At 39.0% G+C, this 16,868-nt stretch overlaps 1 protein-coding gene across 7 annotated transcripts in view; it reads right to left on the bottom strand.

The window, feature by feature from the left end:
* LOC139959696 (uncharacterized) overlaps nucleotides 1–16,868 on the bottom strand; it is a 36,849-nt gene that overhangs the window by 9,998 nt on the left and 9,983 nt on the right. For all 7 annotated transcript variants that reach the window (XM_071957495.1, XM_071957500.1, XM_071957496.1 and 4 more), the window contains 6 exons: nucleotides 12,000–12,083; nucleotides 9,414–9,502; nucleotides 7,610–7,789; nucleotides 6,962–7,099; nucleotides 6,053–6,108; nucleotides 5,477–5,613 (listed from right to left, as the gene is read on the bottom strand). In XM_071957495.1, coding sequence (XP_071813596.1) covers nucleotides 5,477–5,613; nucleotides 6,053–6,108; nucleotides 6,962–7,099; nucleotides 7,610–7,789; nucleotides 9,414–9,502; nucleotides 12,000–12,083 — 684 coding nt within the window. The remainder of the gene's footprint in view (nucleotides 1–5,476; nucleotides 5,614–6,052; nucleotides 6,109–6,961; nucleotides 7,100–7,609; nucleotides 7,790–9,413; nucleotides 9,503–11,999; nucleotides 12,084–16,868) is intronic.

The raw sequence follows: 16,868 nt of genomic DNA, 5'->3' as shown, positions 1-16,868 counted from the left end.
ACCGGTTGACATAGGCCACCACTATGGTATTGTCCTTGAAGACAGTCACCCTGGAGTTCCTCATTTGTGGTTGAAAAGATTCCAACGTCCTTCTGACAGCCAAGGTCTTTAAAATATTTATATAAGATCTTCTCCACCAGGGACCACATCCTCCATGCCCATGCTGTTCTGCCAGTGGGCTCCCCATCCTATTTGTGAGGGGTCTATAGTAGCTGACATCATTGGGAGCTCTAGTCTGAAGGGGACTCCCTAATTCCAATTCTCTATGGCAGACCACCACTGCAGGTGTGGGATGACCTCCTCCAGATGAGGAACTAGCAGCTGTTTTCCCAACTTGTTTGGATCGAGGACCCCCAAAAGGTGAACTTGTAATGGTCTCATTTGCAGTCTGCACAGCTAGACTGCATCGACCAGGCTGGCCATCAGCCCCATGACCCTTAACCAAGCCCCGGCTGGAGACTCCTGTAATGCCAGTAGCTGCTCTACTACTGTCTTTACTGACCTTAATCTGTCTTCCGAGAAAGTACTATTCCTCTTTGGAAATCCAGTATCGCCCCCAGGAACTGGTTTGTCTGTGTCAGGTCGGGGTGTGACTTCATCTCATTGACAATCCACCCAAGTTCTTGTAGGGTCTGCAAAGTTTTGTTGACGTTGTTTCTCGTATTCTTGTCAGACTCTCTCACTATATAAAGCCAGTCATCGGGATAGACAAAGAGTGTCACCCCCTTTTTCTGTGAAAGGAGACTACTGTTCCCATCACTCTTGTTAACACTCGGGGAGATGAAGATAGGCCAATGGTAGTGCCTGGAATTTATAATCTCTCCCCTCGTACCTGAAGGCTAGATAACGTCAGTGTTCCTTGTGGATTGGTATATGTGGGTATTAGTGTCCTTTAAGTCTACGCTCACCACCCACTTGCCCTTCCTGAGAAGTGGATTAATAATTGTTAAGAGTTTCCATACAGAAAGGTTTTAGTCTTACAAAATTTTCATTGAGGGATTTTAGATTTAGAATGGGATGCCAAAATCTGTCCCTTTTTTATGTTAGCAAAATTGAGGACCGGAAGAGTGGTCCCAACTCTTCCAAAACCTCTATATCTGATCGTTTTTGTAACAGTGCCATAATTTCCCCCTCTAGAGCTAATCTTTAGACCGGGTTGGTGGGTGTCGGTCTTATTCTTCCCACGTCCCTAGAAAGCGGAGATAAATTCTATTTTGTATCCTTCCGATACTGTTCTCAACACCCACTGATCCGCACCTAGCCCTGGTCTAGAGCCAGGACTAAATCTACCTCTAGCTGTGTTGTGGAGTGACCCGTTGTGGACATTTTTGTGCAGAGCTACTTGACCACCCCTAGATGGTCTGTTCTCCCTTGGTCTATATGGTCAGGGTACCTCTAGCTAATGCCCTGAACTTTGACTTTGCCAGGGTCTCCCTCCTTGACACTTCTTCCTGAAGTTTCTTCTGGAAGCATCCTGCAAACAGGTCTTCCCCTAAGAATGGCAGGTTGGTCATCCTTCCCTTCACCTCGAATGAAGGCCATCTTATGGAGGACACCACATTCTATTTTCTTGAGGTCAAAGACCTTGTGTACACCCTAGCACTTCATCATAAGCCTGTCTCTTCAAAGGTTCCAAGAACAGCAACAGCTGACCAACTTTGTTCCTAGAGACCTGGGCATCATTTCCCTGGCAGTTTCTGATGATACCTCATCAGAACTTCTGCTAGCAACATTATCAATGATGTAAAGTTCATGCCCGACGAGGCTGCAAAATACAAATCCATCAGGATTTCTTCCAATCTCTTGTGGGCTGGATCACCATTAAAATATGGGACAGATCCATGTTCCACCGGTAACTTGCTTCTTAGGGGATCAATGGGCATCAGGAACTCTTATAGCTCTGTCAGCCTTTGCTGGAAAAGCAGTCCATCTCTTTTTGTTGGTGATGGCTTCAAAACTACAGAAGCAGGACGCATCCACAGGGATCTTTGTCCTTGGTTTTGTGCTGCTCTCCGCTAGACACACGGGCCTGATAAGTGACCTACTCTTCCCGTTCATTGAACCCCTAAAACTTTCTGCTGCCCTTGCAGCCAGTTCCGGAGGCACCATTGTCCCCCAATACGTGGGGGGGGGGTGGTGGTCCTCCTCTTCTGCTGGGAGTGAACTGTTTCTCCAGTTCGTCTTCCAGACTTGAAAGTGTCACGGAAGCGCTGCAGTCCAAAAAATCTCTTCCTGCCCCGAGTACAATCTTTCTGGTTCCATGACCGCGGCAGATGTGGATGCTATTGTTCCTGCGCCTATCATCTGGATTCTTAATGGGAGAGCTTCTTTCTTGCTCCCTTTCCAGTAACAGCTTTAGGAGGCCTGTTAACTGCACCAAACAGGTTGGTTCCTCCTCGTGTCTACACCTTCAGGATTGATATCTGCTCTTTGTCATTTGATATCCATCGTCACAGGAGTCCGCTGACATGTCGGACTTAGGACACCATCTCCTCCTCTTCCTGCGACCTCGGGACCATGATCGGGATCTACTGTAACAGTGTGCTTGACCTCCTTCTTGGATGACCTTCTCTCAGCGACCCTCTGGTCGCGTCTGACTCTCTCCGTGGTCCTGTGGCGGGCAGACCACTGTCTTGCTCCTTGCTGGGACGGATTCTCCCCTTTTCTGCGACCCTGTTGTCGCTCCTCTCTGCGACCATTGATTCTATCTGCATCCCATTACAACGCTGCCTCTTTCTGCAACCCTGAGGACACTACTTCCTTCTGTGACCAAGCTTTGTCTGCAGTCGCTCAGTAACTTTCTTTTTCCTCTTCAAAGGCACAGGACTTTCTCTTAGGTATCATGGGCTTCTGCATTGGTGCCTTGCCATTTCAATTGCCCTTCCCTTTGGTCATGTTCAATCTGGACGTAGCCAAGACCGCATGAGATTCTCTCTCTCTCTCTCTCTCTCTTTCTTTCCCCCCTTTCCTCCCCTTCTCTCCTTCTTCCCACTACTTCATTTATTGGAGAGGTCTCGACATAGAGGGCACACAGTGTTAAAAAGTTACCAGTTGGTTGTAGGCTTGGTAGAATGAGAGTGCTAAGGTTGTGGGGAGACAGGTAAGGGAGCATAGCCAAATCTAGTCTGCGCCTGGTGCCGCGCTTATCTCCTGCCCATTGTGCTGCTACTGAATATTCTTCACGGCCCAGTGACCACAGTACTTCACTTGGCAAGTTAATGAGGCAGCAATAGGTTGGGTGTACGAACACGTAACAATAGGCTTTCTTAGCAACAAGATAGAGTGACAGAAATTTATGAATAGGAGCTTACTTACACAGTCCGTCATAAATTATCAATGGTCTATTGTTCGCATTCATTGTTACTTGGTTTATTGCCGTACAATTGGTCTCGATATCATTTCCCCTTCCACAATACTGATATCCCATGATTGCGTGTAGCCTAACCACACTGAAGTCAATGGAAAAATCTAGCCTAACTATAGTGCACAGGCTTTGTGAATGTAAAAGTGTCATTCACGGTAAATGATGAGCGTTCCTAACTCCCAACCTACTCACAAGGGTAATGTCAATGACTACTCTCGCACACTACAAGGTGTCACACGGTCCAGCGCGGTAAAATCGCTGTTGTATTGAGTTTTATAATCAGCATCACAGGAAATGTTTTGAACCACTTACTGTATTTCCACATTTATTTCTATTTTTTGTTGTTGTATATAACGTTCGTAAACGCAGACTGTGTAAGTGTCTTCTTTCGTATGAGTTTGATTCAGTTCGAACGATTTCTTTTCTGCTATCACACATATTCTATATAACTTTTCTGTGCAAAGTTTTAAGAATCGCCACTCTCAACGAAAGCCCGCAGAGCAAACTTACACGAGTTGACCTTTGTACTGATTGTTACTTGTACACATGATAGTAGTGGTCTAGTCAAGGATGCACCTGTGCTACGTATAACTATATGGGTTATAAGGACGCAACCAATTCATAGTGGGTGTTGTCAAGAGAAACTTTTCTGGAAACTTGCCAAGGTTTTCGTACAAGAAACTTTTTTGGAAACTTGCCAAGATTTTTGTATACCAAAACACGCAGCACTTGTACCGTATTGTACACGTTGAATATTTCAAAATATCAAAAGTTCAACTTTTAAAAGATTGTAAGAAAGATATAATATCTTTTCATTTTTATAACATAACATCATAATGTAGCTACTTTAACTATTATCTGTCGAACAAGAAATTTACCATCGAATGTTTTGCTCTCAACATTACTTTTTTTTGTTCTTCTTTCTTTTTCTATTAGTCATAGCCTTTTACCTGTCGTACTTTGTTTGTATGTGGTCATGTTAGTAAATTTTTAAGTTACGTACATCGTATACCCACTGCACGATAACTTTTTCTAAGTGGCCTAGCTTTTACTTCTGCGTATATTTGTTACAAATAGGATGCATCTCAAAGCTGTTCGATAAAAAAGTCATTGAAAATTCGAATTCTTCATACACATAGCCCAAGTATATCGGGAATATTATTGTCCAATCAAATAACGCGACCAGCAACACTGCCGCGCCGCTAAATATCTATGGGAAATTAGTACTGAGTCTCACATACAGTTAAGTCTATTGCGCATTTCTGTTGAAGTACTGTATAAACTCATAAATTTTGTCTTCAGCTAGCTGACACGTAACTATCGCAAAACTGGTCCCAGAGCACAGTCTGGCATTTTTGAACGAATTTTGTTTAAGACAATGTTAATAAAACAAATGGAATTTACAGTATAAACTTGGTAGTAATGTATCATAAGGTCGATATTGCAAATGTATATTTTCTATTCCTTCTTCTTTCCTTTTTGTTTTCTTTGTGAGTGCGACTGGGGTGGAAGTTTGTTCCGTTTCAGTATAATTTACATGTGAACATGAAAATAAGATGATCGAAATGAAACAAAACAATTTTCTCATTATTAGTCTGTGTTTAAACACTGGAAAGGTAACCATTTGCGCAAAGATAAACTATACAAAAGATCGGCACACTTTTGCTACGATAAAGTGTATTGTCTGCAGAACAAAAGAACGTAGCAACGCTGGTGCCATGATCGTCCAAGTTGCATCGGAGAGTTACTCATGAATATCTTTAAGCTCCTCCCATTCTGCATAGGACTTCTGCAGGGCTAGTGAGCTCATTTTACGGTGTGTGCACAAAGTGTAAAGGGGTCATTGTGCAGTTGTGGCTCCACCAGGCGCAGACTAGATTTGGCTACGCTCCCTAAGCGAGGAGCGAAGTGAATCTTGTAAAACTTGTTATTGTTAATATTGGCATAAACTTTTTAATGTAATCTGGAAAATCTGTTGATGACTATAAAATAACCCAAAAAAATGAATTGATGTGCTTTTCTTGTGTAATAGGATGAAAAGTAGGTCCTCAGAGCTATGTATGGAGGTACTATGCATTCTTCATTCACTGCTTATAAAGTACAGACACTCACCTTGAGCTAATTGCTTTGCATTGTCATGATCTTCCTGTAGCCTGGGAACAGATTTATCCAGTGCTACCAAGGCACATGCTGCTAGAACACCAGCTTGTCTCATACCACCACCAAGTCCTTTGCGGATTCTTCTTGCTCTAATATTGATCAAAACAGATAAGAATTAGGAATTGCATATTTACTGTTTTTCAATGCAGAGTTTAAAATGACAATTTTTACACGATGAAAGAAACTAAATCCATAGATAATGGAAAAATTAAATTTTTTAAGTGATACATATTTATGGAATTTAAACCTTATTATAAGAAGATGATGTAAGTTGGTCACTTGCTTTACTTTGGGATAATATTTAGAAAACCTGATAATGCATGTTATAAACATTTGGCACCTACAAATCTCTTCAGTAGGCAGCAGTAATGACTGGTATGCACTTTTGGTAATGCATTGTCATCTTTTAAAGTTTACTATGGAAGTATGTACTGATTGGTAAGTTCTTTGTTGCTATAGATGTCTTATAAACAAGAGTATGTGTACTAGTAAAAGATACACATGAACTAGATCTACACAGATGCTTACCGATAAATGAAGTCATGAGAACCAATGACAACGGATCCTACAGGAGCAGCAAGTCCCTGTAAATGAAAGGTGACTTTACCTCTTATTAGCCAGTAAACGTTTCACTTTATGAATAATCCTGCTGTTATGAGTACCTGGGTCATATAGACCAAATATCTCTAGTACCATTTTGTAAATGATTATATGCAGAAAATTTCTAAGCATACTTGGACAACAATTGGCATTTAAGTTTACAGCCTTGAAAGTATCCTTGGGACAAACTTTTGGGAATACAGTTAATAGTCCTTATTAATGCTAACATTGAGAATTTGTGATAGTTCACACAAGTTTCTCCCCAAGGAGCGATACAGACTGAACAAACTTTGAGGTATGAAATATTCAAATAAAACACAATAATATGCAAAACTTGCTGTAAGCTTCAACAGTTCAACTACTAAATATTGGTTTGTTTCTAATGTAAGTTTCATGAACAAGTTACTACTGCAATATAAGCTTACAAATTAACACCGTACTTTTGAAAAGTTTGTAAAATACCTTAAAGAAACTCATACAATGCGATAAACATTATGAGAGGGTAAGAGTGACAAAATTACTTAATGATGTGCACATCTTGAACGGGAAATGATGACATGTCAACATCATGAGAGGGAGGATGATAAAACATTACATGATTTTAACATTACAAAAATGTAGAATAAATGACTACTTGATATCAAGAATTGAAGTTCATGAAAGGGGAAAGACATATATCACAAAATGTTGTCAACACAAGAAGGAATGACAAAAATCAGGTCATACCTAAATGCAGAATGTTCTTAATGACAAGTGAATTAAGTGGTAAGACAACCATTATGACAGTTTGGTACTGCAAGACACACCAATTTAGCAGAGATAGGTTCAATTATTTACCTTTGAGAAACACATGGAAATGGAATGACAGTACTGTCCAAGTTCCTCTGGATCAACTTGTAAGGCACAGACAGCATTCATCACTCTAGCACCATCCAAATGAATCTGTACCCCGTGCTTATCAGCAAGTTCACGTACCTGGAATTGAATGGACAAAAAGAAAATGATTACCGACAATACAAATTTTCATTACGGCATATTCTCTTTTTCTATTACAACCCCTAACTGTACTCTTGTGGGTTGCAAATTTAGTTATTGTAATCTTTTCAGATGAAAGTGGTACAATAATGTAGCTATTCAAACCTTGTTCTTTTTGCTTCAGTGTTTTTCCTGATTAAATCTTTTTGTTTCAGTGTTTTGCCTGATTAAATTGGGATTCTCATACAATGATAGATAGGTTAGAGGTATGGTAATACTTGAGGAGTAAGTTCAATTACGATTGTTGAACTTGATTTGGATTTTGGAAGATTATTTACCTGACCTATCCACAAGATCAAATGTTTTTACTGTGTGTCTCACAATGTAAATATGCACAAAACTTGCCTGGCAACAGTTTTGACTCTATAATTAGAGAAACAACACAAATATGCCATCCATAAATTCCTTCTATTAGGTACATGTCTCCATTTTCAAAACAGGCTCTCATACCTCTTTCATAAAAGAGAGAGGCACCACTTTTCCACCCTTGTTATTATGGGTGTTTTCTATGCAGATTACTCTTGTTGTTGGGAAATGGTCATCCTGTTTTCTGATTTTGGCTTCCACCTCTCTGAGATCTAAGCTTCCATCTGCTAGGTTCTTGACAGTTCTTGTGTGGACACCTCCAATCTATGGAAGATGAAATATCGACATGATACTGTAAGTGCCTTGATGTGTGGTGATCATGATTGGACCAATAGTATATAGATTTGTATACAGTGTCAGTACAACACAACACACTATCTAGCATAATTGCACCCCTTTGTTTGGTTACACAATTACAGTTTAATGTTGACCAGTGCTCTGCTGCTTGCAACCAAACATATGAAATAAGAGCAGTAATGTTTCAGAAGCCCATGCTGAGCAAGATATATGGCATGTGTGTTAACAAACATTTTCATGCACAGAGCATAAGATTTAAATTTCAAAAGTTACACCAAGCAAAACGCAATCACTTCAGGACAAATTTGGCACAAGAATGGTTTACCTTGAAAGTCACGACTGTACGAAACAAAATAAAAATAGCAGAATCATAAATTAATATTCCATTTCATCTGTAAGAAAATGAAATATTTGCAGTTATTTGTTGCAAAATGATATATATTCTGGAGAAATTGCCTTTTTTTGTTTCCCCTTGAGTCTCACCAACACATCATTATGCATGTAATCTAGCTACAGCAAGATGAACATGAAAATCACTGTGTCATGCGATATCGTTGTGCCAAGGAAAAACTTAAACTGTAAAGCTTTTATTGAGATTTCATGTTTATGCTGATTTTAGACAAAATCGTATTTGGCCAAGCCCCTAATTAATATATTCAACCAAACCAAAATGGCAGTGAACATGTTGACAAAGATCTATTAGTGTTTAACATTTTTGGCTTTATTTCATGTGCTTGGGAAAGGGAAATCTTGTGAGGGCTAAGGTTAAGCTATTGAGAACTTCTACAAGGACTTAAAAAGCCACATTAGTTTACAATTTATTGTGTAGGTCAAGGGGAAATGATATGGATGCCCTCAGCTTGGTCAGCTTGAATATAATGTGCACCAAGCTACTTGAACTTGTTACTAGCCTACATTTTAGCACTACACAAATTCATGATGTCTTTTAGACTTATTGAACAGTATGCTAGCTCAGGATAGAACTGTTGTAAATTGAGGGTGTGCTAAGCACACTGTGCTTTTAAGGTAGAAACAGACAGTTATTACATCCAGAATATGTTCAGATTTCAACTTCACACTAAATAAGCCCAATGTCCTCTTACTATTTTGTACATGATATCAATGTTGCATTGTGATAAACACTGTGAGAGTTATGGTGACCATGTATGAGTCAGTAGGCAGAGATTGTTTCGATTCTGTAGCATTTGTGGCACACACATACATAGTTTATATTGCAAGCTATAATTTTTTTAATGTGTTTCTGATTAATTTGATGGAAGACTTCAACATTCAGTTGTATTCATTTTTTTCTTCACAAATAGACCGAATGAATCACTATAATGCTTCAGTTTTTTGTATTCTTCTTATTAGCCAGAGTAGTAACCACCACCACCACAGTACATTAGTGTCAAACTTTTAATGTTATCCTCAAAAGACTTCTGTGACTATAATATTGCCAGTGTCAATTAAAAACTCATGATGTCTATAAATAATGTTCTTTATTGCCTATCAATATTGTGTACTAACAAAATGCATGTATGCCCATATATCCATTAATATTTGTAACCTTGGATTTACAACTATGACTCACCGTGGCCAAAGATCCTTGCTCATAGAGAATGATATGGCTCTCATCACCTAAGATGACCTCCTCAGCCCTGCCCTGACAGTGTGACATTACTGTAAAACCAGAAAGCAAAGTTACTTGGTGATACCTTGCCATGTTTCATACGAGAATATTTATTGTGATACTGCAGACAAGATACTGACTCGTGCTGACTTCCAAGTTATGAACAAGGTTCTTGCAACGATGCAAACCTGCTCAAACAGATTTGTACTTGAATTTTGATATTTCACTTACTTTTGACACCAAATAAGCTTTGATCTTCACAGAAAACAAAAGCATTGTTGTACTAAAGTTTATACAGCCAGTACATAGTTAATCCTTCCTTTACTGCTGTATTATCGCAGTAACAAGATACTCATGCTTTGAACTTTCTGACCAGCGATGACAATTTAGTTCTATACTTGGATTCTTATTCATACTTCATACTACATGCAAAGTATGAAGTAGGGTGCATCGGTATGAGCAAAACCAGATATCGGTTTAACCACTGACGAATACCCGGTATCACCGGATATACCGGAAAATTTCGCTGAACTGCTACTTCCAGTGTTAACTGTACAATCAATCACTAGCATGAACCTATGGACACTAGCCTAGCCTACAAATGTATTTGCGGTTTAACTAAGACTTTCCATCTCTTGTTTTTCCTTTAGCAGCAACTTATTTAAAGATTTGATTAAAATGAAAATAAAAAGTACAAAATATCAGTGTCTTTCATTTCAACGCAAACGTACAAGTTAAGTACCCTCCTCTACGGGGCGTAGTACAACCACAAACAGCACAGTACTGTAGCATTCGGTAAAATCGGTATGGGAATTCCCATACCGATTAAGTATTTGCTTAGAACAGGTAGAATATACGTACTATGCAGGTGAATCGGTATCAGAACAGGTATGAACACACGTAATGCACAGAATCAGTATTAGAACAGGTATGAATATATGTGATGCGCAGAATTGGTATAATAACGACACACCAAGTAAAGTTATAATGTTCAAGGGTTGAGCGTAGAATCAGTATTCATATTGTAGAAGACACTCAGAGAGTGCCACTACTACTAACATAAAGGTGAATGAGTATACAGTACGTTTTGCGCAGAATCAGATTCTTCCTAAAATAACTTCTTAGAGCATTTGACAAACAATGTGTGTGAAAAGGAACTTGTGAGAGCCATTTGGCGGGGAAACTGTACTTGTGAGTATGGCAGAACTATGCTGAAGGTTTTTAAGCAATTAGCCGTAGTAAAGTGTGGGTATTATTATACAACTTGACTAGGAATGACTTTAATTTGTCGAGAAGCGGTCTGTAAAAAAGAACTTTAGGGGTTTCATTTCTTTGAAATGGTACTCTCAAATGTGACATCTTAGAACCACTATTTCTAGCATTGTGAAAGGAGTGAGCATGAAAATCTCTGTAATAGAGTGTTCTTAACCCTGTACCTTGTGGTTGATTGTTATACTATATATATATTGATTTTCAAACAAATTCAATGAACTGTAGGGTTGGAAGAAAGTTGGGTTCTTTTCAGAAGAAGTTGTTTTGTTTTTTTAAAGAAAAAGTGTTTGTATTTGGCGTAATTTTCAGGTTGTAAAAATAAGATTTAACTCATTGGTAATTGCTTTATGTTGATCCTTTGGTACTTAAACATTTAAACAATTGGAAGATAATTCTAAACGTTTAAACTGAGTTTTGTTGTTAAACATTTACACGTGTGGCACAGCCATATGAGATAGAGACCAGATTATCCCTTCAAGCTCTAAGCTCTCTGACAGTAGGTACAGAGAACTGGGCATGCAAAAATTGTCGGTATTTTACTTGCGTGTCTTACACCTACTTCAAGAACATAATTACCGTCACAGGTTTCTCTTATTTAGACTGCATTGCATCGCTAACAGAAACTACAGATTCCTTGATAGACAAAAAGGTATTAATGAACACACACATGCCATCCAATCCCTTTTCCTTGTGTACCTTACACATGTTTCAAACAGGTGTACAGTATTGCTGTATTCTGTGAAATGTTTCATCTTGAGATGAGTTTGAGGGGAAATCATTTCAGGACCTCTTACTGAATTTCATTGACCAACTCCAAAATGTTCCATTCTTTCATTAATAATTAAGGAAACTGTCCATGGTTATTTCCAGATAAGAGTGCAACAGTAGATTTTCACATATTCACAGCCTACTTAACATATGTCTTTCAACCTGCACCAACAAAAAAGATTCTGCTTAATAACAAGGAATCTGCTAAATATTGACTTTGGTAGACCCTGAGACTTCCCAACATATTAATGGAAACTTCTTCCATCTTAAAAAGCAGCTTATTTTTGACACAATACAGTACACACTGTTCCCGATGTCATTACAGACCTTTCGTCTTCATGCCTGTAGAGTTCTTGCACTCATAATAGATAAGCCACCTATCATATATGATATCAGCAAATGTTAGCTACCATGAGATTTACAAGCCAGTGGCTATTTAAAAGACAAGCAACCAACGACTTTATTTGAAGATAATAAAATTTCTGACTGGATGAAAAATGTTCCTACCTGATATAAGGTTTGCCATCGTACCCGATGGTACCAGTAAAGCAGCCTCCTTCCCAAACATAGTGGCTACTCTTTCTTGGAGTTCTTGACAAAAAGAAACAGCATCATAGTTAACTTGACAAAAGGGGAAGATGTGAGCAGATAAGGCAAAGAGTAGCCATGCATCCAAATCCCAATGCTGTTGTAAGCTCTACCTTTGATCTGCTATGCTGACTGACAAATATCAGTATATATATATAATGAAAATGACATGGATATTACTAGAATCAGTGTTTCTTTTAGGCATAGGTCTACATGATGTTTCAGTTGTCTGCAATAAGCACCAAAATCAACCCAAAGTACAATTAGGAACAAGACAGTAGATGGGAACTTTCAAATAGCGGTGTCAAGCACATTCATCTATAATAAGTAATCAAGAAACACAAGCTAAATTACATGCTACATCACAAACATCAATCAAGTTATCAGATCACAAGGATTTAACCACACTGTTATGTAATCAGACTGATAAAGAGTGATTGAACACTATATTATTGGTTAGTGACATTCTAACATGCTCAATTCCAAAGTTGTTTTGCGAGGTATTTTACGTACTTCTCTGCAAATACATGGCAAATTCTTTCCAAAGAGTATGTTACAGAACAAAAACAAAAATTGATATGAAGCAAGTAAGGAAAACAACCAAACTGTTAAAAATCTGTAGATGAGGATTATAAAAAAAGAAAGACAAGAGGCTTAGTAGTACTGTAATTCATAGCCACATTTCATAAGAGAAGGTTCTTTGTAAAGCTTTGAAGCTGAGCTAATTGACTGCAAGTCACATTTGAACTCACAAGGAAACAACAGGCTACTGTACTCAATAAAGCTTGGGTCCAAAACTCAGCTGAGATGTTCATCTAAGCTTTACAGTTATCATGTGACCGAAACTTTCAGACTTATATCTCTGTTGCCTTCAAATCACCTTTGACATCTACAAACCATTTTGAAGTTCAATCCAGCATTACTCAAGGTTTTCAGACCAGTGACCTTTGAAAATCAGCACAATTAGTTTACTCATTAAGTTCCAAGCTTCGCTGTGGAAATTATACACAAGGTTTTCATATTTTGACCTCTGTTGACCTCAAAGGACCTTTGAACTTTGTGAAAAACAACAGGGTTCTTCTACTTAGAAATGTTGGATCAATACACTAACTATGAGGTTCATCCAAGCTTTGCTTGTGAAGTTATAGGGCTTACAAGGTTTTCAGAATTTGACCTAGAGCTGATAACCTCAAATGACCTTTGACTGCCATAGACAAAAATAGGATTGTTCTGCATCCACATAACAAGTATGAAGTTCAATCACCATGTCCTTTTTGAGTTAGAAAGTTTACAAGCCTAGTCATACACCAGGGGCGGATCCAGGATTTTGAGAAAGGGGGGGCAGACATCCCGATGGTAGCACTTTGATAGTGATCTCCGTCCTGGGGGAGGGGTCTAGGGGTCTAGGGGGAGGGGGGTGTGAGTGCTTAGATGCAAAATGGTGAAACATTTCGCCAAAAACTAGAAAAACCAGAAAAGTTGCAGACACGCTTTTTTGTGCACATATTTTTTCTCGATAGACACATATTTAACAACGCTCAACAGTGCATGTACAATGGATACACTATTATTGCGTCGATTCGTTTTTTCTTTTGCGCGAAAATTATGACACCAGATTCACCCCAAGAAAAAACATAAAACAAGATATATTCAATGAGATAATTATGATATACTTATTAATGAAAGGGGGGTGTAGGAGGTTTTACACTATCTAATGCAACGTAGTCGCCAAGAACCTGAAGTATTTTTAAGGGAGGGCCCCATATAAGCGGAAACGGATCACCGACCGAAAAAATATCGGAATTTGTGGACTATTTCTTGCTTCCTATTGTATTAAAACAAAGCACCTATGTGAAAGACACAAATCACATTCTGAAAATTGTGGAAGCCACCCCGTTACCAAAAGCAGTAGTACTTGCTACACTCGATGTCGTCGCCATGTATACCAATACTCCCCAAGAGGAGGCATTAGATATATGTCAAGAAGTCTATGAAAAGGCGGGAAAAAAGCGAATATGGAATAAATAAAATATCTTCCATATCCATGCGCAAACTAATTGAACTTATTTTTAACAAGAAACTGTTTCGAGTTCAATAACCAATTCTATCTACAAAAGATCGGTTGTGCCATGGGTAGCCAAGCCTCTCCGGAAATCTGTGATATCGTCATGCATAGACTGGAAAACCAGATTTTACCGACAGATAATAAAATCTTAAAATGGCTCCGCTATAGAGATGAAATTCTATTGCTTTACAACGGTTCACCTCAGGAACTTGAACAACTAGTAAACAGGTTGAATGAAATTCACTGCTTCTTAAAGTTTATGGTAGAAATATTACACACCGAGGTAACATACCTAGATTTGAAAATCTTCAAAGGTCCAAGGTTTGAAACCAATGGGTTATTAGACACCAAAGTCTACACCAAACCCACGGAAACCTTCTAATATCTCGACAGAAACTCTGCACACCCACTTGCCACTTTTAAAGGCTTCATTAAAGGGGAAGTCTTACGATACGCACGTCTATGTAACAATGAGACTGATTTCTTACAGAAAAAGAATGCATTCACAGAGAAACTGTTACTCCGTAACTATAAGAAAGAGGAAATTGCCTCGGCCACGAAAGGCATAAAATTTGAAAACCGTGGGCAATACCTCACTACCAAACCTAAACAAAAGGAACCACCAATGGTGTTCAAGCTTACCTATACACCCCATATCAAAACCACGCATTTGAAAAATGTACTTTTGAAACATTGGCACTTAATCTCGCAACACGTGGACAGGGGCGTAGCGAAGGTTTTTTTGTTGGGGGGTGTGGAGGATTTGATTTGCCGACGGATCTGGAAGTGGTGACTGAAATGGGGGAGGGGTCTAAGGGGAGGGGGTGAAAATTTTTAGTTTTGAAACGTCCTTAGATGCAATCTGGTGCATATTTTAAGTCAAATTTGGCACCGTAGAATTTCCATTTCGATATTATTTTTATGGCAGTCGGCAGAAGAAGAATTAATTGGGACCAATTATCGAACTGTGTTTTCTCTTTCACTGATCGTTGAAATAGTGAAGCTTCGTGATGAAAATGTTCAGAAAACTTTCCGGTAATGAGAAATAACAACATTCATTGATATACAAGCGAGAAACGTTAAAAATTGTGTACAATTCGTGAGCCGTGTCCTTAAGTTTTCCACAGAGAACGAATGACATCTGCGATGACGTCATTCTGAACAGAGGATAATAACAACACGTTGTCACACGATAGCACGACTCCTGGGCTGCGGCCTATACGGAAGCCTTTAATTCCATTTCTTTCACTGAGTTGCCGGCGATTCTGGCACTCGTCTAGCTGAGCCTGGCTACAGTAGCTATACTGACGGCCGTGACATTATCAGTTATTTGCCGAGAGGTTTTTAACTTGCAGGTGTTGGGTGATTGGATTGGTGAATGAGTTTATCAGATGAAGAACTGGAAAATCGAAATAACCGATAAAGAAGCTCCCGTTCTCCTTTTCTCTATTCAGCTTTCCTTCTTTCTTCCCCTTCCGCTCTCTTCAGCATTTCTCCTTTTGCCGACAGACCCAAAATTTGCCGACAGCGACCAAATTATTGGGGGGTGTGACACCCCCCACCCCGCTCGCTACGCCCCTGCACGCGGAATTATCCAAACTGTTTCCAAAAGAACCGATTCTAGCATACAAAAGGGCCCAAAATCTCAAAGATTTACTTGTTAACTCAAGGTTTCATACTAATTAAGAATCAGCTGACTCTCAAGGTTCACACGAAGCTCTTTTAGATGCTCTTATAGCTGCACTATGAGTCCATAAAAACTTGTGCACAGAAAATAGATGCATTTTGAGAACGAGACGCCCAGGCCAAATATAAAATATTCAAAGGCTACTACTGATGAAGCTCCTCCTATAAAGTTTGAGAGCAGAAACCGGTCTAGTTGGTCATAAGAACCTACACTAGTCTCTCCTACTATTAACAGTACACTCAATTCACCTAATAGGTGCAATTATGTTTCACCACGAGGAGCATGCTATAAGTTCATGTTCCTCGGGCCCTCCCTTAAAAATACTTCAGGTTCTTGGCGACTACGTTGCGTTAGATAGTGTAAAACCGCCTACACCCCCTTTCATTCAGATAATTATGATATACTTGCTAACTGTGCATTGATTTTCCCTGACAGTAATAGTCAGCACTATAGTACTGAGCCGTATCTAATTAATACCTGTACGTGATGTCGCGTAGGCCTGATAATTGCCTTAGTTTCAAATTTGGAATAAAAACGATCACGTTTCAGGGAAGAGCAGCTGGATATATATATTAGGCTTTTCTTTCACCAAGTTATGCCTATTAGGAATTTGAAGTACTCCCACATAAAAAAAAAACGCAACTGATTTCCAAAAAGGGGGGGCCGGGGCCGGGTCGGCCCCCCCTGGATCCGCCCCTGTACACCTTAGGCAAGGAATCAATAGGGATGAAAGATTCTATTATTAGAACTAATATAGGGTGAAACAAGCTTTTTATGACTCATTTGATTTTGTATATGAGAATGTTTAATTCAAACTGTACATTGAATATATATCTCATTCCCAGTACTATATTTTTAGGGATGTGATCATAAACCATTGAAAGAACAAGTGTTCACATGTTGCCCTGAAATCTTTTGACCAAAAACGACCTTTAACCGTAAAACTAGTACAGCTTTTATGAACAACCATCTGTTGATCACTGTGACCAAGATTGATTAATAGATAAAATTAAACATCACGAAAACCTGAAGGATT

The sequence above is a fragment of the Apostichopus japonicus genome, chromosome 19 (genome assembly GCF_037975245.1).
Source record: "Apostichopus japonicus isolate 1M-3 chromosome 19, ASM3797524v1, whole genome shotgun sequence".
Lineage (NCBI taxonomy): Eukaryota > Metazoa > Echinodermata > Holothuroidea > Aspidochirotida > Stichopodidae > Apostichopus > Apostichopus japonicus.
The sequence above is the reverse complement of the archived record's forward strand: the minus strand, read 5'-3'. Positions and strand labels throughout refer to the sequence as shown.